At 42.8% G+C, this 25327-nt stretch overlaps 1 protein-coding gene across 1 annotated transcript; it reads right to left on the reverse strand.

Moving 5' to 3' along the window:
* Nucleotides 1-9282: 9282 nt before the first annotated feature.
* On the reverse strand, nucleotides 9283-18470 carry dusp7 (dual specificity phosphatase 7). The gene is made up of 3 exons (XM_076739812.1): nucleotides 17559-18470; nucleotides 15456-15884; nucleotides 9283-12701 (listed from the first exon to the last, which is right to left on the reverse strand). Exons 1-3 carry the CDS (start codon nucleotides 17965-17967, stop codon nucleotides 12385-12387), a joined length of 1155 nt encoding a protein of 384 aa, XP_076595927.1. The 5' UTR covers nucleotides 17968-18470; the 3' UTR covers nucleotides 9283-12384.
* Between the last annotated feature and the right edge of the window lie 6857 nt (nucleotides 18471-25327).

Here is a 25327-nt window from a genome sequence, read left to right on the forward strand (position 1 = left end):
GCATTTATCACCGTCGGAGAGAACCAGCGACAGGCCAGTACAACAACAGGCAGAACTTTACCCTCTTAACGCTGTGAAATGGCCGAAGTTTGCTTTGGTTTGGGCGTCAAAATCACTTGGTTAGGTTTAACCGATAAATCTACTTGATTAGGTTTAGGAAAAGATCATCGACTACGACTAGCACAGCACGGTTTTTATGTTTCTATCACTGGGATATGCAGTAGTTTAATTTTTGAGAGCTTAAGAATAATAAAATATTGTATATAATTACAGTTAAAGTCTCTTTTTAAGGCTGTTAAGCTGATATAAATAATGTAGATTTCTTTTTTTTTAATGTTGCTCAAGTACTCACTAGACTAAACACTCATGTACATCCCAGTGTTGCTACAATCTGGACTGTGGTCTGACCAACTGTCGTGTGGTAATCGCTTGTTGTTGTTACTCTGTAACTTGCGAGCAGATATGCGGCGCACTTTATTAGCTGGTGAGCACCTCGCCCTCACCCTGTCTGTACTCATGTTACACCAGCTGGAGGGAGGAGGTGCAGGTGAGGGAGGGGCAGGATGGAGAAATGGATATCGAGACAAAGTGCGAGGAACAGAGAGATGGATAAAGAAAATGAAAGAGGATTTCAGATATAATGAGAGGGGGAGGAACGGAGGAGTTACAGGGGTGATAATTTAGTGGAAAAAAAAAGATAGAAATAAAGACAGAGAGTGAACTGTAAGAACTTGTAAAGCAGCTCATTATGACTTCATCTTTATCACTCTGTGTGCCAGACTTTGCACTGAATCACATATTTCACTGGCTGGAAACTGGGAAGAGGTTTCAGTGAGGTAAAGAGACACAGGAAGCCACATGTCAGAGTGGAAAACTACAGCAAAAAAAGAGACAAGACTGACACTTACTGCAAATGTCAACCAAAAGAAAATGATTAACTTTTCAAATATGTGTTTGTGTCAATGAAAAATTAACGCACTGCGCACTGAACATGAGCCATGAAACTGATTCAAATCGACAAAAATTTGCACTGAACAGTTCAAGAAGGAACGTCTCAAAGAGTAGAAAGCAACACGTCAAAATATCAACAAAATATTTGAAAAAAAAAAAAATACAGTTACAGACAAACATATGTGTGTCATGGTCGAAACAAACAAGAAATAACAACAAATACATGATTGTAATCATCAAATCCTGCAACAGTGCTGTCATGCGGCAGCTGGCGTGACTGTGAAAAGTTTATATCTGAGCATGAAACACATTCAGAGAAACACATTCAGCATTATGTGAACGTAATAAACACAGCGGCCTCTGTTAGGTAATGTCACAGGGGGCAAAGAGATAAGAACACAGTGAATATGTTTGCTCACCAAGGACAGGATCAAAGTCAAACAGACACACATGTACACACACACACACACACACACACACACACACACACACACACTCGGGTTTCCATCATTTTTGGTCACATTACATAGACTTACATTACTTTCCTGGACATCTGAACCATAACCATAATCACTACTTACCTTAACCCAAGACTTCAGCCTAAATATAAGGAGTCACATTATGGGGACTTGTGTTTTGTCCCCATAAGGAAGGCGAGTCCCCACAATGTGACTGTGTAAACAGATTTATGTCCCCACAACATGAGTAATACACACACACACACACACACACACACACACACACAAATAGCATCTGAGATCATAGCTTAAAACAATCTGGATCTTGCTGTAGCCTGCAGCAAGTGTTCAACCATATTTGGGCTCAGTGAAGCTGCTCCGCGTGACTTAGACGTGGATTTATTTCCACAGTGCCACATATCCATTTTGGTGGCTGGTGGGGTCAAAATTTGTAAGCAGAAGTCTTTCATTATCTATTTTTTATTGTGAGTTTTGCTTTCATGGCAGCAGTCACTGCGGTTTGAGATGATGTCAGCGATTTGTCGTGTGCAAAGTTCGTGTGCAAAGTTCGTTCAGGTGTCTGTTTCATGAGCTGGCGGGAAACACAGGTGAACTGACGAGGTGTGTACTCTCCAGCTGTTCCTGTCAAACGAGCGTTTCTTGAACTATGTGCCCCGGACCTGCAAGCGTACACAGGTTTTCAGCTTCACAACAGCTGATTTCACTGCTTTTCCCCCTTTATGGTTAAAGATGTGCAGATGACTGTAATTTGTGGCTGTAGTGTTTGGTTGGAATGAAAATGTACATGCTGTACTCTGGAGAAAGGCTCTGTAAAGCTGGTCTTGTACTGAAGACCAGACTGAATAAAAACAGACGTTTTGCTTTGAAAACATACGATCCAATGCCCAAACAGCTTCCTCACTGTAACTATTTACTGTCTTAATCAAGTTTCTCTTGAGTACTAAGGTCTTCCACTCCCTTACATTTCTCCATTCCACACTCACTTGTACTGAAGCCTCTGAGACACACTTTTTCTGCCCATGACAGCCCTCCATCCAGGTTAAAACAGCCTTTTTTTGCCCTAAGACAAGCCGGCCTCCAGAGTGTATAAATCCTAAAGCCGTAGCTCTCCCTGCTTTGTGTAGCTTGCACAGGTGGAGGCTGCTCGGTCTCTAACTTTCTCTGATTACTCATTTTAAATGTCAATACAGCAGATGACACGGCACAGCTGCTGTCATTGACCGATGTTGACTTTGTAAGATGACGTCAAAATCATAAAATAACGCTTTGGTCAGCTGGCTTTGTCTGCCCTGCTCCTTATTTGAAAATCAGACAATGTGGTGTGGGCAAAGTTTTCAAGGCACCTGCCAGAATACACACCTGGCAGCACTTTGTTATCACCTGCTGTGAGGTGATCCACACCCAGCTGTTCTTTTTCAAGACAAAACACTGACAAAATAACACGAGGAAGACAAGAATAGTGAATACGGGTCCTTTAATTGTTGATATGTGGGATTATGGGATGAGGCAGGAAGACAAATAGTGACTCTGTGGTTTCATTCCAAAACTGTTTAACGGGCGTGCAGGGCCAGGTGGTGTGAACACAGCGATCCGGGATGTTTTGTGCGCAGTTTGAACAGATTTCAGATGGTAATCCCGTTTTAAACGTCTATCTTACAATGTATAAATTGTAGGTTGGCATTTTTTTGACATGAGGTAGATGTTTATGCAAATTTGGTTCCAGAGGTCAGCATCACTGGTATGGACATCATTTGGTCAGACTGTGATATTATTCTATATATTTTGGAGAGGAGCTTGTTTGTGGAAGGGATGTTAAATAACTCTGAACTTGAGGGAGGAAGGTCTGAGTTGGTTCCTGTAACTTTGGCACTGGTAACCAGCACCAAACATACTGTTTTTGTGTTGGAAAATGCAGTAACTTTGCTATGTTTAGTTCATGGTGTTTGATGTGGTGACTTGTGCGGTTGCTGCTCCTTCTTCGACACAGTGGTGGTGCATTAGTTGGCCCTTTCATGAGCGTGATAAGATTGGTTGCTACTTTGTCAGCAGTTGTGTCAGTTTGTTGCGTGACTTAGCTCCATATTGTTTGCTTGAATTTGTCACAGTGAACTGTGGTGTGCTATATTAAAGAATGGAGAAGAAAAATGGTTTTATGTCTGAGGAGAGATGTTGAGGCCCGCCATCTTGGAGCTTGCCCTGTATCGTGAGGGTTGCCGCCGTTTTGTCAATTATTTAATAGACACTTTAAAAAGAACATTCAAGGATGTAAAAGCATATGTAAAAAGTACTGCTGTACATGCAAACTGCTGACATTGGTTTAAAAGTTGTACAAATCAGCACATGGTGCCAAAAAACATTCAGTCATCTCACTGCATGAGTTGCTATGCGAGATCATTCACCACTGAAGATTTGAGCTGTGAGCAAATAAGAGAACGAAGCACCTGCTCAGCACCCTGTGGACACCAGGGGCAGAGAAAAACAAATCAAATCAAACAAGCTTCATATTTGGTCTCCGGTGCTGTCACTTTGGAAAACAGCATTTCAAATGAGAGTGTTGCTGAGAGGCGACGACAGCAGCGACAGAAAACACATGACAAACATGAGCTGACGCTTCCGAAGCATCTGACGTCTTCATTGTGTTTAACAGGAAAAAGGGAAATTAGACATAACAGTAATTTAAATCTAATGACAAACAGATAATAACGAGCACACACCAACAGTCAGTGTTCACACCAGTGATGAGTAATAAGTCCTGCAGCTGAAACGTTCATCTGTCTCTGCCTGCACTCCTACCGGTTTTAAAGTTTCCATTTTACAGGTATGCAGGCCTCAACATGATGAAACGTGAACATCTCTCCCTCCCTCACTCCTCTCATCCTCCCTCCCTCCATTTCCGCTCCCTCCCAGATCCCCCCCTCATTATGCTCTTGAAGCGGTGCATTGCTGGAGAGAGTGCTGCACTGGTTCTTTATATAACTGTAAAAGAGAGCAGAGAGAGTACAGTGCATCACGGTACAGTACCACTCACAGTGGGAGGACAGTGCTCGCCTAAGTGATGCAGCAGCAGCAGCAGCAGCAGCCGTAGCAGCTATTTACTGTAATTATTTGAGCCCATTAAAGGAGCCGGCAACAGTGGAGCTTTCGCAATAGTGACCAGACCTGAGCTCTTCTGCTTGTCAATGTCATGACTGTGTCAGATGTAATTTATCTGCATGAGTTTCGGTTCTGTCAATCAGACAGAGAGCATGAGGAGAATCTCATTAAAAGAAGATGGAGGCTGGGCCATTACTGAAATAAGGCTGTGCTGCATTCAGGCTAGCATAATGACAGCGTCTCATATTGAGCAAATCAAGTTATGTGTTAATGCTGCAAACTGACATTGAAATGACGGCACAAGCAAACCTATTTAATGCTTTCAAGACTACCGAAATGGTACCAGACGCACTCTCTTCTCCAGTACTGCATGTTTTGCTCAGGGTGTGCTGGCACCTGCAGCTGCTCCACAAGAGGAAGCGTTGAGATCAAATATCTCTTTGCTGTGACCCTTCCCTCACCCTCGGATCGTGTCCACATTCCTAAACAAGCAGGTTGGTTGATGCAGTTGACTGTCAGCCACGTTAGCTTGCAGAGCCCTGGTTGTACTCAGAATCGGTATCACCATTGACTGATACAGAGAGGTTTGCTTCTTCTTCTGCCAACACCTTTTACTTATTTATTCAGAACATTTTGGCCAAACTTCCCTCTCTGAGGTGACTTGAACTCAATGTCACTGCAGTTATGAATGTATTATCGGCAGCAGCAGTGTTTATTGCAGTTAAAAGCACAAAAGACAGGCTATGGTACAGTGCTATGGGAGAAAAGTGTCGGTGCTACAGTTCTGCAAGGGCCTAAAACTGAGACCAGCCTGTACTCCTGTATCTTAAAGATTTGACCCAGGCTGAACTTGTCACTGCCAAATTTGAGATGTGGATCTGACCCAAGAGTTGGAGCTGTATTTTGTTGTGACTGGACAAAAAAAAAGGTGCCAAAAAGGCACCACACAACTATCTTCATGTATGCAGCTTTACTCCTCAAGGCGGGAAAATAGGCATGAATGTGTGCAATCAGTGAACTTCCCCTTTAAGATCTGACCTGGGCCGAACCTGACTGCCAAATCTGAGACCTGCTGAACAATATTTTTCCTTAATTTCTAACATTATAGCTTGTTAGCTTGCAAGGCTAATGCAATACATTGGGGTTAGGGTTTCAGTAGCGCTTCAGTAGAAATGTCACGGAGCTGCTGATTAATTCCTTTCACTATCCAAGTTCATAATAAAACCTCATGTAGTTTTAATTACTTCAAATTAGAGCGGCGAACACTTCCCGTTACATGAACTGTCATGATGCTGATGGGCATGTGGTAAATCCTGTCATCAAGTTGCCAGGAAACCAGAAAGCAATCAGTCAGTAGCGTCCGTCATCGTGTCCCACGTCTCCTTAAACAGGGTGGAGCCTTCATTTCCGTTATTTCACCTCTGCTGTCACTGTAATATCCTGTCTGAATTACCATGAGCTGAGTGGCTCATTTGATGGTGCAACGGCAGAGGAAGTCACAGCAAAAATGAACAAGAGCCGATGTAGAAGGAGGGAAGAGAAGCGAGGGCATCACTGGAGGAGACGAGGAGAGGAGAGGGGGAGATATTTATAGCCGGCGCGGCTCAGCTCACAGGGCTGTCTTTAAGATGCTCTTTTTATTTCCAACAACCCTCCTTCTCGCTTCCTCACTTTGCCGATTCTCTCTTCCTCCGAGTCGGCTTTCGTGAGCACATGTGACATTGTTACTCACTAATTGAGAGGAAAGAAAGGACAGTTTATGTTACGTGCAGGTTACGGTCAATGGACACGCAGGTATCGGACTCTGAAACTCAGAGAAAGAAAAATGTTCTTCTTCATTTCTCTGCAGCACAGCTTGATTTCTACTGTTGTATATAGAATTAGAAACTTCATGTTGGTATATATTACCACAGAAATAATTATATACTTATATAATTATATATAGCTCATTTGCTTTATTGCTGAGAGTTGAGAAGATTGATGTCCCTCATGTACTTGTACGATAAATTCATTGTGGAGCTGGAGCAAGCAGCCAGTTAGCATAGCTTAGCATAAAGACTGTAAACATGGCTAAGCAGCTAGCTTGTCTCTATCCAAAGATATAAAAACATATAGATCCTATAAAACCAACTAATTAATATGTTTCATCATGTTTGTTCTGTACAAACTGAATAGTAAAAGCATCAATTCGCAGTTTTTCATGTTCATGATCATGTGCCGACTATTTTTTAGCTAAGAGCAGTTGCGAGGTGACCAGCGGAGACACATCACGCTTCATTAAAACACAACTTGTCATTTTTACTCTCTGGTAATAGGGATTAAAAATACGAGATATATATGTTAGTGTGCTTTTGAAGTGCGGATAGGTGGAATTTGTTGCCTTCTTCAGAGCCAGGCTAGCTGTTTCCCCCTGCTTCCAGTCTTTATGCTAAGCTAAGCTAGCTGGCTGCTGGCAGTGGCTTCATATTTGCCGTAAATTTTTGAAAACGCTCTCAATCCTCTCATGTAACCCCCTGCCTGAAAATGTAGAAATATTCCTTTAACGTACTGAAATGAAAATACGTGGGAACGTACACTTTGAACAGAGTGATCAAAATGTTTGAAGCGGTAAACACACAACATGTTTCTTCTTTACTGCACACAAAAAACACACTGTGGTGTAGTGTAGGCCTATGGGAAGGGAAGTGGCAGAGTTTCAGTTTAAGCAATCGGATATGTAGCTGTCACAAACCTGAGAAACCACAGCCAGGACGCAACAAGACAAACTCTCTGTGTGTGTGTGTGAGGTTGTAGAAGGCATCGAGGGGATGTTTAGGCATAGCAAAACCAAACAACAAAAGGAAATAAGTCGTTGCTACAGTCTTGTTACTCGAAACAAAATATTTTTCGGAGAGGATTATTGGACCTCAAGGCCAGAACTTACACTTAACTTTAAGTCAACTTAAATCAACTACATTACACTGTGTTATAAAGCATTTATTAAATGTTTGTCTGTGGAGACTTAAGTGTTAAACTGAGAAAATTGATTTTACTCTTATATCCGTTAGTTAAAAATGAGGCTACAGTCAGCAGCCAGTTAGCTTACCTGAAAGTTTCTAATCTTTGTGCTAAGCTAAGCTAACTGGCTGCATGCACAGGTATATGATGGGCAAACTATTGCTTTAATATCATAGAAATTGATTTGTGGCCCCTCCAAATTAACCAGCAGCTGGTTGTGACCAGTTCAATCAAAAAGCGATTTTTTTAAAAAGTCATCTGAGTAATTCATAGAAACCTGAACCACTAAAATTATCCAGGAAATAACAAGAATAAGGGAAGTATGAGAAGGAAAGTCTAAATAAACATAATTTTGTGTAGCCTAAGTATTGAATTGCTTTTCTTGTGACCCTTTTCATAAAATTCATTTAGTAAAATTGCTATTTAAAGTGATTTAGTAGTTTTGTGGCAAGGAATAAAAAGGAAACACATGTTAAAGAAAAAAATATTTCAATATTTATTTGCGGTATAAACATGTCTGGTGTTGTTTCCATATACTGTACAATACATAGGGTCAATCGTATTTCCTTCAGTAGACAGAAAGGTGAAACTGCCCTGCTCCACATGCCCCTTGTTTTTATACACAGACAGATTGCATCTTTTTTAAAAACTGTTTACAGCACAATACAAAACAGCTATTCAACGTGTGTTCGAAGCTGTAACACGATGCAAGATGCATTGTCAAAAAAATCCCTGAAAAATTCCTCACTGAGGTAACATTTTGAAAATCATTCACTTTTTCTTTCACTTCGTGTTTCAGCGCCGCCACGTCTCCCCGGCTGTCGCTCATTCGCGTCTTTCCCTCCCGAGCACATTCTCACCAAGATGTAGCTACAAGTTTTAAGGACACAGAAACGGCCGTTCCCGTGATCTGGCAAATTTACAAACAGAGAAAAAGACTGGATTTCTCTTTCATTGTTACAAAGACACAAAAACACAAGAAAGCAGCTTGAAATCAACCATATTCTGTTTAAATAGAAAAGCTCCGTACTGAAATATATTTCAATCCTAGGGTGCAAGTGATCAAGTCCTCGACGGTTTTCTTATTGTATGTGGGATATGACTACAGACAAGGGAAGTCCATTCAAGCATGGTAGTATTATCTTCATCTCTGATGCTATAATAGGAGAGGATCTTTTGCATATAAATTCATAACATATATATACTTAGATATATATTCATATTGAAAGGCCACAGGAATAGCATAGAGCACATTATATCAAACCAAGACGGAAAAAGACCTTGTAATTATTAAAGCCGGGTGGTGTAATCGTCTATTGTGAAACATAACTGGCATGCTGAACCACAGCTCTGGCTCTGTGAAACAGAGTGTGTGGTTGTGTGTGTGTGTGTGTGTGTGTGTGTGTGTGTGTGTGTGTGTGTGTGTGTTAGTGCGGGTCTCTTTCAGGTTGGTCAACGGGCAACGCCAGCCCGACATTTTGGACACCCCAGGTGAAATGTTACTTCAGTCCTCAAGCCATATGGAGCTGGATCTTGTATAATCATATAGAATAGATATAGTACAAAAGAAGAAGAGTTTAAAAATTTTGAGGTCTTGGATCTACAAAATACTGCAAAAAGGTGTTTTGATATATTGCAGAGTAACAAAGAGGACCTCGTGTGACCCGTTACAGTAAAAAGACAGCTCGCTGTCTATCATCACCTTGTTCTGATTCAAATAACAGATAAACAAACGCTTCTTTTTTTCTGCTTTTTTTTTTTTACACGTTTTTCTAAAGTGAGATACAAAGAGTATTGAACAGTCAGCATTAGAAACAAGTTAGAAAGATTATATAAGGCCAGCTAAAACCAACCCTGTTCAGATTCAACTGCTGTCCCCCTGAAACCCAGTTCTTTGTTTCTGAGTAGACCCCGTCCACATCGCCGCTTTGAAACTGAATTTCTGTCGTTGGCTATGAATGATGGGCCTCACTGCAAGAACCGCTCACACACTCAGATTCATTCATGCGCAACTTAAGAGACACGTTTTCGTTTTGAGGACGACCTGAATTTGGTTGAAAGTTGCTAATGAAACTAAAAGGAGCTGACACTGATTTTCTGTATCCAGCACATCTCTTACAGAGGTTTGGTGAATGTGTGCTGGTTCAGACCTGTCGAACGAGTCAACACGTTTGACTAAAACGAGTTTGGAGTTAAAAACATGTTCCCAACATCCACTACAATAAAGAAAATTAACATTCTGTTCACACGATGGACATCATGGCTGCCAGTTTACTGAGGTGTTTGACAACAGGAGTGTTTTGGGTGGAACAGTTCACTCTCTGACAGCTGCCTCGGGGTCTTCACACCGGTCACTGTCGAGCTAAACGTCCTCCTCCTCTCCTGTAGCCCGATGGGTTTTCTCTATACTGACCACAATAGCAGTAAGCCTATTTTTCTTTTTATTCCAGGTCCCCTCATAAAACTACAGTTTATGTTTTCGTTGCTGATTTGTTCAGCTTTTTGTTTCGATTTTGTGAATGAAACCTTCCCGCAATTTGAGCAAATCAGGTAGCCTTATGAGCAATTGTGGTGTGTTTATTATGCTAACGATCGTAACTGAAGAATAAGCACGTCTTCACAAACAGGTGGCATTCATCAGGTTGGAACGAGCGACGTGTGCAGTTACAAGCTGAATCTGATGAGAAAATGTTCTTGCAGGACACCTGGTGTACTTACAGACACTGCCAACAGTCCATGTGCAGAGGAAACCTACACGCAGCAGAAATCTGTCTTGTTAAGGTGCTTCGGATGTGAACGGGGTCTCAGAAAACTCCTTAACCACACGCTGTGTACCGCTGTGTTCAGCAGCAACAGCAGTTAAAAAAACGGTCCCCATCGTTCGTCTTCCCACCTGGTAAAGCAACATCCAACATGTGGTTATGTCGACTGTTAGAGAGCATACAGTACCACAGCATGCTCAGGTATACAAAATAATGTGTTTACTATTAGCTCTATAATATATATATGTATATATATATTCATATCAATTTGTGTTTCATATATCTTTCATATGATATACCCAAGGCTTAAGGGTGAATCAACTCAGACAAACTTCTCTTTGATGAAATGGGTGATCCCTTCACAGAAAGACCGTCTGTTTTCTCCAATGCAGCGAAGGGACATGAAGCTACTCAAGTAGCTAAGTGCAGTCTGTCGCTGAGGCCAGTCCCAGTCCGGCATCATCCCCACACCAAGACCAGGTTACTATCACAATCCCTTATCTGAGAGTCATTTTTTGGCAAATTTGTACCTGGGTCCTAAGAGGGACCAAAGACAGGACGACCTTCCTCTTAGGCGAAAAGAAGGTAGTAGTGTTGAGGCACTTCCTTGCCCACGGTTGCTAAGATAAGCTGCCCAAAAAGTTGCTCAGAAATGTTAACACTGCCTTAGCACCCACCCAACCCTGACCTCTCATTCAAGCCTCAAAGTACGAAAGCCAGAGCCGTTACATGCTGTGATGAAATAACCACATCAGAGTTCATGTCTGACTGAAATGAAACAAACGGCTGAAATAATCAAAACAGCTGGTGGAAACAACTGGTACTTCTTGTTAGGCAACTGGATGAACAGTCATAAGGGGAAGGAAACAGGAACTGGGAACTTGCACTTGAAACCAGTTGGCCAAATGTCAAATCTACCCAACCGCGATTCAACTGATAACTCCTAACCCCACCTCCTAGCGCCAACCCCCTAACCCCTGAACCGCGTCCTCTGCTCCGGGGCCCAGCTCCGGCTCCCTCCCCACTCCGCTGTGCAGCTGTCGGGACTCGTCGCAGCCTGGGACTGGCCTCTCCTCTACGCTCCTCTACTCTGAATGTCTCTTTATCTGCCTGCTGCTTCCAAGCACTGGCTCCAAGTGCCAACAAGTCAATGGCTACACCACTGTGCAAACTGCATTAGGTCATTACAAACCTGAAAGAAAAACGAAACTAAGAAGGAAAAAAAAAAAAAAAAAGAAGACAAATATCACAACAACGTTCCTCTTTGTTGGCGTCGCCACACCCATCCCCCATCTTTAGTTTTACATTCTCTTAAGCCATTATTGGATTGGATAGATAAGATTTCTATGCGTATATATTCATATAAGGTATAGATTTGTGCGTAAATGTACACAAAAATATACAAAAATGCATATAGACATACTGAATTTGTTAAGGACTGCCCATACATTTTGTACGTTAACATACAGTACAAACATACATACTTTGTTTATGTGTGTGTGTGTGCGTGCGTGCGTGTGTGTTAATTCCTTGGTTTATAAAACTCTACATTCAGTAGAGCGAGATTTCCTACAAGTAAATCCCAGATTCTCCACTTGGCACCAGTCAGCTCAGCTCTCGAGAGCCGAGACAGAAAGACAGAGAGGATGTTGTTGTCTCATAAATTGAGTGCTGTAGATTTTTCCACGCTCCCATCTTTGTATGAAGCTGTCTGTCCTGCCGCCGCCGCCGCCGCCGCCGCCGCCGCCACCTCCGCCGCCACTCAGTCTCTCAGTCAGTTAAGTCTCCTCGGGTCTCCGTTACAAGACAAGCAGATCGGGGCTCTTCCTCCCTCGATTTCAAGCAACTCTGAGGAGGAAGCCAGTGTAAACCCGTCTGTCAGTTCCCCCTCTGGGTTAAAAAAAACTCCCCTTTCCCCTTTTAACGTGGCATCGATGACCTCCCCCGTCCCTCCAATGCTGCTCCGTGGCCAGGCTCTCTGACGACGAGCCACCGGGAGGCTAAAACATTCATTAAAACCGGCCGCTTCCCTCCAGTGCAGCTGCTTGTTACCGCAACACCACGTTGACCTCCGAGAAAAGGGACAGTCCCCCGTCTAATTTTCATGTGGACTCCAGCGTGTCCAGCTGAAACACGTTGTGATTGGTCGGGGTGGTGAAGAAGAGCTGGTCGTGCGTCGGGGAGGTCGAGCGGTTGTCGCAGGGGCTGTTGAGGCCCAGCGTCCGCTCAAAGTCCAGGAGCTGGCCCATGAAGTTGAAGTTGGGGGAAATGTTGGACTTTTTCCGCTTGACGAAGTCGTACGCGTCGTTGAGCGACAGGTTGAGCTTCTGCATCAGGTAGGCCACCGTGACGGTCACCGAGCGGCTGATCCCGGCCAGACAGTGCACCAGGATGCCGCACTTTTTGGAGCGCGCCTCGTCTGAGGAGGAGGAGGAGGAGGAGGCCGGGAGTGAAGGAAAAGAAGAGAAGAGGGGAAAAGATGAGGATTAAAACCTACATTATATTACACTGTTTAATGTAACATGAGGCCCAGGAGGACAAGCTGCTGCTAAAGTAACAGCCAACTTACAATGAACCTTCTATCAACATGCTAGATACATTAACAGGGTCTGCAACCCTGAGAGTGAAGATATCCGCATGAACACACGATTTCCTGCCAAAGTTGGGACAGTTTTGGTTTCACACGACACGTTTCTGCATTTCTTTTTTCCTCAGTGGTTTGACGTTGGCAGGGCCCAGCTGGAAAAGCCGAATCACTCTTTGATCAGACTGGAGGGGTTTCTGCATGCGAAACGATACCTAAAAATGCTTGATGTTAAATTTGACTGTTTGCAGATTTAGTCGTGAGTCATGATTGTGGATTAAAAGCTGCCTTTTTCATAATGAGACAAAACTATTCACGTGTAAAACTCCAATTTTGAACTTAACGTATTTCATTAGTATTTAATTACAACTAAATTAGACTCATTCATTTAGACATTTACAGACCGATAACATCACATTATATCACCGCGATTGCTGTTCCACTGAAAGTCACCTGGCCCCACTTCACAGAGATTTACAGTAATAACCCGTCATAAAACGAGATATCGGAGAACGAGATATGAAATATGTCATATTTTTAATCCCGGGTGACCTTTCTCAATGACAGCAGCAAAGTCATTCTGCCTTCTAGCTCTCAATCTGCAGAAAAACCTGAATAAAAAAAAACAAAAAAACATCTTACATTATTAACAGGCTCCATCCATCCACCTTCTATCAGTTTCCAGCTCTTGCACTTGCATCACTACAGGCCATTAGAGCGAGAGTTAAGTGCTTCTTTTCTTTCTTCTCTCTCTCTCTCTCTCTCTCTCTCTTCCTCTCCTCACTCTCTTGTTGGAGGATTGGGGTCAGTTGGCTCACGAGCTCAGGCTGCCAAGCGGATGCCGAATTAAATTTATATGTGATGTGTGCTCACGTTCCACAATAAACGGGGCCAAGAGAAATCCTCATCGGGAGACCCAAAGCCAACGACACACAGGACTCAGAGTTAATCCCTTCTGAACTGATCTTCAGATTGTGCATGTGCGCAGCATTACATCACTCCAATGTGTTATAACACAAGAATTGTTCATTTCTCAGGCTGTTAAAACGCCAGAAAACATCTGATTCCTCCCTCTCTACATTCCTCAATGCATCAAAAAACATTTGTTTGATCATCTCAGTTATTTCAGGAATCCGCAGATTACGACAGAACAGCGCGAGGTCACATCTGGATCTCCTTTTCAGTCCCAGCTTCTCTTCTTTACCCACAATTAGCCTGCTGTTACAGAAAAGGCCTGATGTAATCCCTGCACATTACAGCCCACCACACAGCACCATTTAACATCAGCATGACCCAAATCTGCCACGACCTCTGCGCTCTGGCGTATGTCACACTTCCTCCCACCTAAGCACAGACATTTGTCTAGAAAAAGTCTGGACAATCTAAGAAGCACAAAGACTCTCGTGGACTCACCAGAGAGGGAATTTACTCATGCTCTGGGAATTCAGGCAGGAGGAATGATGGGAATGATGGGAATAATGGGAAATACTGAAAACGGGATGAGACGGGGGCTAAAGCTCTTGTGGTTTCAGTATGATCCCATTCTCAAAGAATTCGTCGCCATGTTTTATTCAAGACTTTACAGTTTCTGAAATTTATATTTAATCAGGAGCAGTAAAACGCAGGCAGCTGACGGCCGAAATTCAGCTCACAGAAGAAAACTTTAAGAACATTTCCAACTAATTCTCTTTAAAACTATTTTCACAAAAATATCCATTTGTTTTTTACGTGATTTATGCTTAAAATCTGGGATAAATGCAGGCAAACTGAGTAATGGAGGACAGACTTAACACAATGCAACAAGGCTAGTGCTGAAGTCAGCCGTCGATGAATGGATTGGTTGATCATTTAAGTCATTTTTTAGTAAATCTTTCACTGGTTTCAACTTCTCAAATGTGAAATATTGCTGCTTTTGTTTGTTCTCTATTATAGTGCATTGAATATTTTTTGCCTTTCGGTCTGTTGGTTGGACAAAACAAGCAATTTTAAGATGTCAATTTGGCCTTTATGATGAGAATGAGACCAATCAATCGATTAATCAAGAAAAAGACTGCTGCTCATGGATTAATCATCGAAGTCATTCATCGAGCAAAGAACACCAAATATTCACTGGTTTCAGATACTTAAATATGATGATTTGTTGCTTTTCTTCTATTTATTTCATTATAAACTCAAACTTTTGGACAAAACCAGTAATCTGAAGACATCACTTTGGAACTTTTCATTGACATTTTTCACCATTTTCTAACATGTATAATATGGATGTATATATAATAATCATTACTTGCAGGCCTGATTTTAAATAGAGCTGAGCTGATTAGTCAATTAACCGAGGAGTCAATTAACAGAAACTCAATGTATGACAGTTTTGACGATGGATTAAGTACTTAATTCAACAAAAATAGAAAGTAGTTTTTGATGGTACAAGCTCCTCCGATCATAGTCATTTGAGCCAAAGGAGACTTTTGAGGACGTCACCTTGTTGTATTTTTCATTATTTTGAACAATTAGCCAAGAAAATCCTCAACAGACTGATTGATGATCAAAAGACACACAGACACAAACTGAGTTCCCTCCACCCTCACTTACCAATGAATGAAATGGCCTCGGGGAAAAACTGAGAGAGGTTCTGGCTCCAGTGATCGGAGATGGGGATCTGTTTGTACTTGAAGTCCCCTTCGTGCTCGAACATGTTGGGCAGGTTGGGTGTCACGTTGAGGATGTACTTGATGTTGTACTTGCTGAGAACATCCAGGTTGGTGGAGTCTTTGGCACAGCCCAGGTAAAGGTACGGCAGGATCTGGACGGGAAACGCTGGCTGGTTGTTGGGGAGTGGGCTGCCCTCCGACTCTGTGGCGCTGCCCGGCTCGCGGTCAGATTCCCCGTCCGAGCAGTCGGAGCTGATGCGGAGACCTCCCAGGCCGAGGACGGAGGCTGGCGGGGAGCTGCTGGGACAGGAGCAGTCCAGATTGGTCTCGCAGTGCTCGGGGTACTCCGACTGGAACTTGTTGAAGCCCCCTGGTGGACGAGGAAAAGGGTCAATATGAAAGTAAAGCCCAGAGAATCATTTCACAGACCACAGGCAGAGGTCTGAATGTCAAGTCTGCAGGATACAAGAGGTGGATCACGAACCTGAACGACAAGAGGTTAACCTTTGGCGGGAATATAAGAATGAGACTTTAAATGAAATGTGTTTAGACAAAGAAAAAGATGGTGATAAATAACACAAACAATTAAACGCACATTATAGCACAGTCAATTCATTTTCCACATCACTTCACATCCCTTTTTCATTCACACTAACCCACATAAAGCCTAACACATCACAAACCTTATTAAACTCACTATTTCCACCATGACATGGGCTCATAATTGAATAAAAAACCCAAAAGATTTGGGTGAAAATGCGGATGATCCACCATCTTTTCACGTGCTGCTGCACCACACACACCGATGTGACAGACAACAGGAGCACATCCGCGTCGCTGTGAATAAGCAAACATGCGGACAGATGTGCTCCATTGAGAAAAGCTGAGCCCTGGGGAGGATCAGCAGCAGAGCAGGACACTGAGCGCCGCCGCCGCCGCCGCAGCTCTCACTGCTCAGCTCAGTGGACTTTTTGTGAATGGCAGCTCGGCTTGAGACTCCAGTCAAACATTTCCACGCTTCTCTGGAAATCAAACGCGACCGTCTAAGGCTGCCATGTTTTGTGTCCATCCACCGCTTTTTTTTTTCTTTCTTTTTTTTTTTTTTTTTCTAAATGAGAAATAATGATAATACATTTTATAGTCGTGCTGGAGGATCAGTCCGAGTGCGTCGTCGTCTCCTCGCTTCCCTGTTCATTCATGAAAAAAAAAAAAAAAAAAAAAAGCCAGTCTTTTCCTGAAGGAGCACAACATGGCGGGGCCATTTCTGCAGCATTTAATTGAAAACATATTGAACCCGGCTCTGGATGTTCAGACACGGGACGCTGTTTAACGCGTCTTTTGATTGGCCGATGGTTCATTCTGTCCAGATAAGAATTAAAATAAAGGCAATAAGTGACGGAAGTGCTCTGTCAAAGTTCATTATGACTTCACATGAGTGCAGCTGACATTATCTAACTGTGATAATAACAACTTGTTTTATTACAATACATCAGTCCGACGCTGCGTCGTTATGAGACAAATAATAAATAACAGAGAAACTTTAATGTGTGGAGGGATGATAACAGCTGGATTTATCTGAACTGTCGCCACACTGTGACAATTAAACGCCCCTAAAAATGATTTTATAATATGTAATGCCGTTTTGTAGCTGCTAATAATAACAGCTTGTCAAATGTGAAGATGCCTTTTACCCAAAATCATCCAAGCGCCCAAATCTTAAACGTTTTGTTCCAAACCCAAAATTAGACACCGGAGACAAAATCCTGTAAAAGTACCCTTAAATGTAATCATATCGGGGGAGATCAATCAGATTTATATTGTTGTTTTTTTGTTGCGTTTAGCGTTAATTCTTTGCCGTTTGGTGAGAGTGGCCCCTTCAGAGGAGCCGCATGCATGTCCTGTAATTAAATCAGCGTGAAATCAAACAAATTGCCTTTCTGCTGGAGCCCAGCTTGAAAGCACGGATCCGGAGTGAGGTTTTTTATGAATTAAAGGGACTACAACACAGATCCACACCATCACAGTTAAGGCAGCCTGATCTTACCCTCCAGATAGAAAGCCTTGCACCCGTCGTCCCGCAGTTTCTGTAGGAGCAGCCCCAGCACGGAGCTCCCCAGCCCGGACTCCTGCCGCTCCGGGGTCGCCTCGTCGTACAGGACCACCACGTCCGTCTTGCACCGCTTGACAAATTTCTCCTTGTCCTCGTTGTTGGGGATGATGGAGCGGATGGGGAGGTTGCCCTTCTTCAGCCTCCGGAGCATGAGGCCCGGGATGGCCAGGTTGATGGCCGACTCGATGTGCGAGGACTCGTACAGCTCATGGGGTCTGCAGTCCAGCAGCAGCAGGGAGCTGGCCCCGGACTCCAGCTCCTCCTGCAGCCACTCCACGCTCTTACTCGCCATCATCATCATAGTCACGATCACAGAGCCTCTCCACAGATGATTAATTCTCATCAGGGAAACGTTAATCCGCCTGTCCCCTGCTGTGACATGAAAAACGACACAGCGGAAAAGAGGCAAAGAAGAAAAATCACGGCGCTAAACTTCCCTTCCCGCGGCCACCACCGCCGCCGCCGCCGCCGCTGCTCCTGCTGCTGCTCCTGCGGGCGCGCACACACACGCACCCGAAACACACTTCCACACACGCACCCACATCCAACACGCACGCACCGATGCCCCTCTGGTCGGAGCAGGAAACTTAAACATGCAGAGGTTTCTTTCCCTCCTTCCTTCAGTCCGATAGAAGTGGAGGTTTCATGCCAGTCCATCGACGTCCATTTGGCGATGTCCGCTCCAACTTTGACGCGTCCGCAGACCAGCGAAACGGCCCAAAGGCGCCTCGTTAGTGTCTCAGGATGCGAGTTTGGGATGAGTTGCTGCGGCTAAAGCCCATGATTATCGTAAGTGTTTGACGCGCTGGCCCGTGGAGCGCCTCTGGTTTGTCATTTCCACTGGATGCGTTAAAGAGGCTCTGCGGGCTTGTCATTGAGAGGAGGGAGGAGCGCAGAGATTTAAAGGCGCAGAGCTGCTGAGGATTCACAGGAGCGTTTTCATGACATTCATAACCATTCATTGATAGTCTGTACAGTACAGTATAAGTTTGAATGACACGCTTGACTCGAGGTGGTGAATCTTCGTGGTACAGGACCTCATGTAGCCTCTTATTTCTGTTAACAGGGTGGTTTTGTTCGGTCTTTTATGAGTCAAGTTGTGAAAATGTCTGTAATTAAGATCCAAAAAGACATCCTTAAAGTGCTCAGAAAGATGGAAATTTGATGACAGCTGGGCAAACACCATCTGCGGATGAAAACCATGTGATCTGATAGAAAGCTCCAGAATAGTCACTAAATGGCCCACGTGGTGAGGCTATGATGTCACTGTTACCCAACACAGAAACCCAGGACTCTGTTGGATGATTCCAACACTGTACAGGATTATGTGGTGACCACAAGTTTTACTAATTTCAACTTAGTTCCTGCCTTCATTGTGGCATGGCGGACGACTGCAAGCACTACAATACCCATGAGCCCTCTGTTGTTGTTGCCATGGAGAAGCAGCAAATCAGAGACGCAAACCAGAGCGACTGCTCATTCAAAGCAGTTCAGATCCTTGTTGAAATGCATCATGGGAGTCGTAGTTACCTCAGAGCCTGAAGTTTTGAAGTGCACAGACGCTCAGCTTTTAATTAAGAAACAGATATTTTCTAACACAGATCTTATTCTTTTGTACAGGTGAAACTGTTAATAAAAGCTTTGCATCTTGTGAGTTTCAGGAATGGATAAAAGACAAAAAGCCTTTTAAAACAGGGACAGACTGGGCTGCCAGACTGAATCATGAAGGTGGTAGCTGAGGGATGTTCCCATGTTTGCTGTTTCAAGGCTTATTTGACAGTAAGTGTTCAAACATGATGACACACTCAGAAACAGTGTAATACTCAGTGTACTGCTACACAGATGCATCTTTACAGATATTCTGTATTTTTGTTCCTCACCAAGACAAGATGCAGGGAAACAATTAATACATGGATTACTCATGATGAGCAGTAAGCTACACTTTCTCTTCAAGTAGTTTGGTGTCTTTCTCCACAGTCTTCCCACTTACATCACAAGTGTGTAACTCAACCACAGAGAAACTGCAGTTCAGCTGTGGTTCAGGTGTCGTCCTCACCGTCCTGATCATTTATTACGTTTAATGCATGATGAACTCAGTGTTTTAATGACTTACCTGAGCACAGAGGTGTAACTCAGAATAATGGGCCTCATGCACAGGAAGTGGTTCATCTTCCGCTGATCTCCCTCACTACAATCACACATCCGCAACGGCTTACTAATCAATTACTGGACACGTGCCGATCTGAAAATTGGCTTCTGGCCTCTAACTACACAGCACTAATCGAGTGGCAAAACGGCCTAAATCTACTTGACCCATTTTCAAAGTGTGAGAGTGTCCTTATCTCACAGCAACAGCTAATTTTTACTCCTGTTTGTTCAGTTCGTCTCTCTGTGGCACCACAGCTGAAGTACCACATTGTGTATTTGAAGAAGTTTTGTTGGGATTTTGTCGATTTTAACAAAATTCAGTTCAAATTCAGAGCTGTGTGAGAATAAATCATAAAATATTTAGAAGCGGATATGAGAAAAAGGCAGTTTACTGTACAACGTCAAATATGAAAGTTTCCTTACCTTGTTTGCACAAAATGAAAGTGTCCGCTGAAGCCTCTGACGCTCACACATCAGCAAAGTGCACATGGAGCAGAAGCTGTAACATGCAGATAGGAAACGTGTTTCTTCCTCCAGCAGTATTCAGCTCTCTGCGGGCTCTTTTTGTTGATGTGTGCATTTCAGAATGATTCTCCCACCACAGCTGGACCTGTAACAATTAATGTCTTTTCCATCGACTGTCTGGCAAGACAAATGTATGATAACACGATATCATCCAGATCATCCAGCTCAGGGTGAGTCAGGCTGCCTCGCTGTCTGAGGCCACGCACAGCTGCAGCTATTAATTTAGTTTCATTGTCAAGGTTTATTTATCTTTTGATTAGCTGATTGTTTCATCTAAAATATAAAAAGGGAAAAATGCATATCACAAAACCCATGCCAGGATGACATATTCACCTTGGTGATTGCCACCAATCCTGTAAGAGCGAAGATGTTCTGAGAAAAACAGCAAATCTTCACATCTCAGAAGTGAAACTCGTGAACGTTTGGCATGTTGGATACATGACTTGTTGCTGCTGAGTGGATCATTTTTAATGTTTCATGTGTTTATACTATTTTTACTGTATTCAATTGTTCGGTGTTTTATTCTATTTATGTGTACTTTCATTTCCCTGATCTTATTTAACTGTAATGCTGAATTGTTTTATTTCCCATATAAAGTACTTTGTACCTGCTGTATTAATAAAGTTTATTCTAATTCTGGTGAGTTTTTGTCCTGTTTGTAGCTGCTCAGCGGTGCTGGTGTACCTGCCACGCTACACAAACCATCACTGGGTCATCACTACGTCTCACCATGAATGACCTAATAAGGCATCAGCAGGTTGTGACAGAAGCAGAGAGGGGGAAAAGAGGAGCGTTTGATTTCCTCACAGCTGCAGAGAGGAGGAGTGGGGGATGCACCAGCTGCAGACAATGGCTCTTTATCCCTGCCAGCGACTTACACACAAACGCACACACTCACTAACAAAACACAGACACATACATACATGCATACACACAAGTACACACACAAGTACACACACACACACACACACACACACACACACACACACACACACACACACACACTTTAGGGCTCTTGTGTTTCCACTCCCTTCATGGACAACAACAGGCCCTCTTAGAGAGTGTGTAGGCACTCTGTGTGTGTGTTTGTCTAACTGCTCTCCAGTAGTAAACAAAACACCATCATGTATAGGGTCATCAGTGGCATTAGCAGTAGCATTATGCTAGCTCAGTGTGTATTTTCCATCATTTCATGCTGTATTCCTGTTGGCCAACTTGTAAATGTGAGTCATTGTTACACTGTGTGGGTGGATATGTCTCACTGTAGGATCTAAGACCACCACCTGATTGACAGCCACATATTTCCCCATGTTTCTCCCAGAGCCCAAAATCACAGAACATAAAAGGGTCCTGAGCGGGAAACTTCACCATTTTTACACATCACAATCTGTTTACAGGTCTTGGAGAGCACTACTGCATATGTGAATAAGAGTTGTATGAAGTACTTTGAGGGCTCCAGAGGGAGTTACATGAAATGTGATAAACTGTCTCCGGAGATGTCACTTGACTTGACATGCCCATTGTGGTCTATGGGGACAATTTCTTTTTCGTTGTAGTACCACTAGTGGCCACTGGAACAATTTGGCAGCAAATGTGGTCCCAGCTCTCTTCACACATTCATGGACTTGAGGCTGCATTAGCTGCTACGAACATGACACACTCAAACCTGTTGAGTGTTTTTCTGTAACTTTAACATTCATGACTAAATGTGCAACAATCAAGTGTGGAAAAAAAAACATTCTTAAGTTTTTTGTAACGAGGATTTAAGTCTCAGCTCATATGCTGCATCAGGACGATTTGGGTGGGGTTTGATCAGATTTGTTTGACGCTGCAAACAAAGCAAACACCCCCACAACTGTCATCCAGTTTATTGTTAAGCCCTGATTGGTGCCCAGAAGTGCATGACATCACCTTTTTCCGACAAATCCCCGCCCACTTCAAACCAGTAAAAAGACCAAATCTCTAATTTTAAAATAACTAAAACTCTGGTGGGAAAAAAGTAGTGGGGTCCATGTGGGGTCATTCGCTCAAAGTTAGAAGCTCATTCAGAAAACACATTTTCAGTGTCTTTAAAGATTTCATAAATGTTGGATGTACAGTACCAAGCCGGATGAGTTACATAATAAAAATAGAACAAAGACAAATAAGCTTATGGAAAGATTAGGATATATTCACTGCTATCTGCACAAAAGACATGAACTCATCAGCAGCTTTAGCCACCATTGTGAGTCTACTTGCTCACACATGCATCAACAGCCTTTAATCTGCCATTCTGGAAAGCACAGAAGCTTTCAGATTGTCTATGTACACACATTTTCCTGTTTCACAATACCTCCAGTCTGTGTCAACACCATCAAGTTTTTAGAAAATTACCCTCCTCCATACACCACTGCACTTTAAGGGTTTTAAGCTTCATTATTCTCATATTGAAGCGGAATATGAGGCGCACCCACGCTGTAAAGAAATATGACCATACAGTATAACTTATTCAAGCAGAAAAGGCAATATATGCAATATGAATCTATTCGCTGTTGACACAGTCATCCTTCAATGATGGAAAAAAAAAAAAAAATCCCCCCTCCTACCTGATGGAACAGCCCTTAATTCCACCTTAAATCTAATGGTAACGTAATTTCCTGAGCCATGGTGTTGAGATGAGCGCACAGTCCCTTAGTCCCATTTGTAAATTCAAAGCTGGAACGGAGCTCCCTCCTGAATGAAATGTTGTTTCTCTGAATGAAAAGCCACCTACCAAAAATATTACACAAATCCATGCAGAACCTAACAAACAAGGACGAAGATACATCTTATTATGTGAAGATTTGGGGGGGCTTAGATGTTGTCTTAGCTGAGACAAAACAGACGAGGAGCTGTTTTTGTCCAGTGGCTGGACTATTCTGCATCCACCTAAACTGCACCTGAAGGGAAAATCCAGCCCGGAAAACTAGTTTCTCAGACTTTTAGATCTTCTGAATCTAAAAAGAAATCATTTTTGCTAAGAAGTCAGTGTAAATATCTGTGGTATTTGTATTAACTTGGGTGCTTATTTAGTCAAAAATGTGATAGCACTTCTTAAATTAGTGTGGGAGTGAATTTTTGGCAACAACTGACGATATTGGTACTGCTAATCATTTATCTACGTATGTGGACGAGCACTAAAATTAGGTTATCTTTTTTTTGATTTGATTTGAGTTATAGTAACAAATAGGCAGTTTACCAGCTGGAGGCTAACACTGTTAGCCATTGCTTATAATTGATTAAAGGGCAGGACTACTGATCTTTGCCCGGTCATTTGTCATTACCTCAATGTTAAATTATGAATCCTACCAAGGCAAAGGAACAATCAGCCCTGTTCTGCCTCTGACTGGCTAGTACTCGTTGCCTTCCTTGGTTGGGTTGGTTGGATTTATGCATGAGGAGTTATGATTGGTGAGGGTTAGGGTAATATCCATAAGCCAATAAGAGGCACAGAAGGGTTTGTAAATTTGCTACCACAACTGGACTCCTGGAAGAGACAGTTAATGCTAGCTAGAGTCCATCCTGAGCTAACGTCAGCTAGCTCGGCTAACTAAGACTGTGTCCAAAATTGCTTACCAGTGCCCCACACTTAATCTGAGCGTCCAAATTCTGAGTGTGAAAATGATCCTCTAGTGCACTTAAAATTTCCACAATTGAACAAAAACTGTTGTACCCATAGCAATTACAGCACGTTATGCTAACAATCCACAATGGCAACACCTCCATGCTCCATTTTATGGTTCTATACTATACTATACTATACTATAAGGGAGTGCAACTGCACAACTGGTCCTCCCAAGGGACAAAAGACAGCTTAACTCACCAACATCATGTGGGCTTGTTTAAAAGGGAAAAAAAGTTTTGTACCAATGCTCGCAGGCTGTGCTGGCTACATGGCCAAGATGCCACAGAATTTGATAGCACATCTCTTAGCAACAGTGGCCCACGTGGCTATCATGGGAACCGCCCAATCAGAGGCTCGAAGCTTAAGATGCTGTTTCAGCTAATAAGACCAAAAATGATTTTATCCTTCTCCGGAAAAAAAAGTAAAAATATGAATTATAACTGTAGTATTGTTATAATGCGTCTCTCCTCACACACAAAGCGCACTTCTGACAGTGAATGGGAGATTAATCTGATCTCTGTGGACTTGTCTGGGCTTTCTTACCCATGAACAGCATTAAACTGATCATTTCTGAAGCAGAAAATCTGCCCATATCCCTGGAAAATCACCCTGGGTTGTATCCAGTATACAGAAAAAGTCTCCCATTCATTTTCGGTGGAAGAGCTCCAAAATGACGTCACCCCCCCCCCAGATTAAAATGTTCTTGATTCAAGCTTCTGCAGACATTTAAACTTCACTGAAGTGTGGCTGTTCATTAGACAGCAATTGTAGCACTTTCTGATAAAACTATGCTGTGAATAAAATCACTTAAATCTCTTACTTTCTCTATATTTATTATTATTATTATCCCAATAAGCTGCATATACACTGTGATGAGTATGTAAATTCTCTTCCTTTCCTCTGAAAGAAAACTCGGAAAATACCAACTTGGCACTACGCTCCATTTCATGTCTTTGTCTGAGGTCTCTTTAAGGCAGACTGTGGTTTAAACCCACTCACCTCAGTGATGTAGTGAGGTGGCCACCCCTCTCCCACGCTAACACTGGCATTTCCTCTGGTGTTTCCTTTGCCCCTAAACATGCAGGTCGCCAACACATAAAAAACAGGGCTGGAAAATGTATCAAGGCATTCTGTCTGTCTGTCTGTGTTCAGCTGCTCTGTGATTCGTATCTATTCATTAATCGCTAACACATGCAGGTAACGAGACTGGAACGCTTAAGTTTTCCAGAAATGGTAACTTACACTGATTGAACTGTAATTTTGCAAGGTGCTCCTACGACTTTGAATAGAAAATTACAAGCCTGACAGACGGCTATTATGCTGCATTATAGCACAATATATGTACTGAACTGCATTGCATCACAGTTCAACAATGTCTTTCTGACAG

Source organism: Chaetodon auriga, chromosome 2 (assembly GCF_051107435.1).
Source record: "Chaetodon auriga isolate fChaAug3 chromosome 2, fChaAug3.hap1, whole genome shotgun sequence".
NCBI lineage: Eukaryota > Metazoa > Chordata > Actinopteri > Chaetodontiformes > Chaetodontidae > Chaetodon > Chaetodon auriga.

Excerpts from the sequence above, each read along its gene's own strand:
- dusp7 (XM_076739812.1), bottom strand. The coding sequence starts at position 17,967 with ATGAGAATTAATCATCTGTGGAGAGGCTCTGTGATCGTGACTATGATG. Across the intron at positions 15,885-17,558 it reads CAAGGCTTTCTATCTGGAGG|GGGGCTTCAACAAGTTCCAG; the intron begins GTAAGATCAGGC and ends CTCGTCCACCAG. Across the intron at positions 12,702-15,455 it reads CGAGGCCATTTCATTCATTG|ACGAGGCGCGCTCCAAAAAG; the intron begins GTAAGTGAGGGT and ends CCTCCTCCTCAG.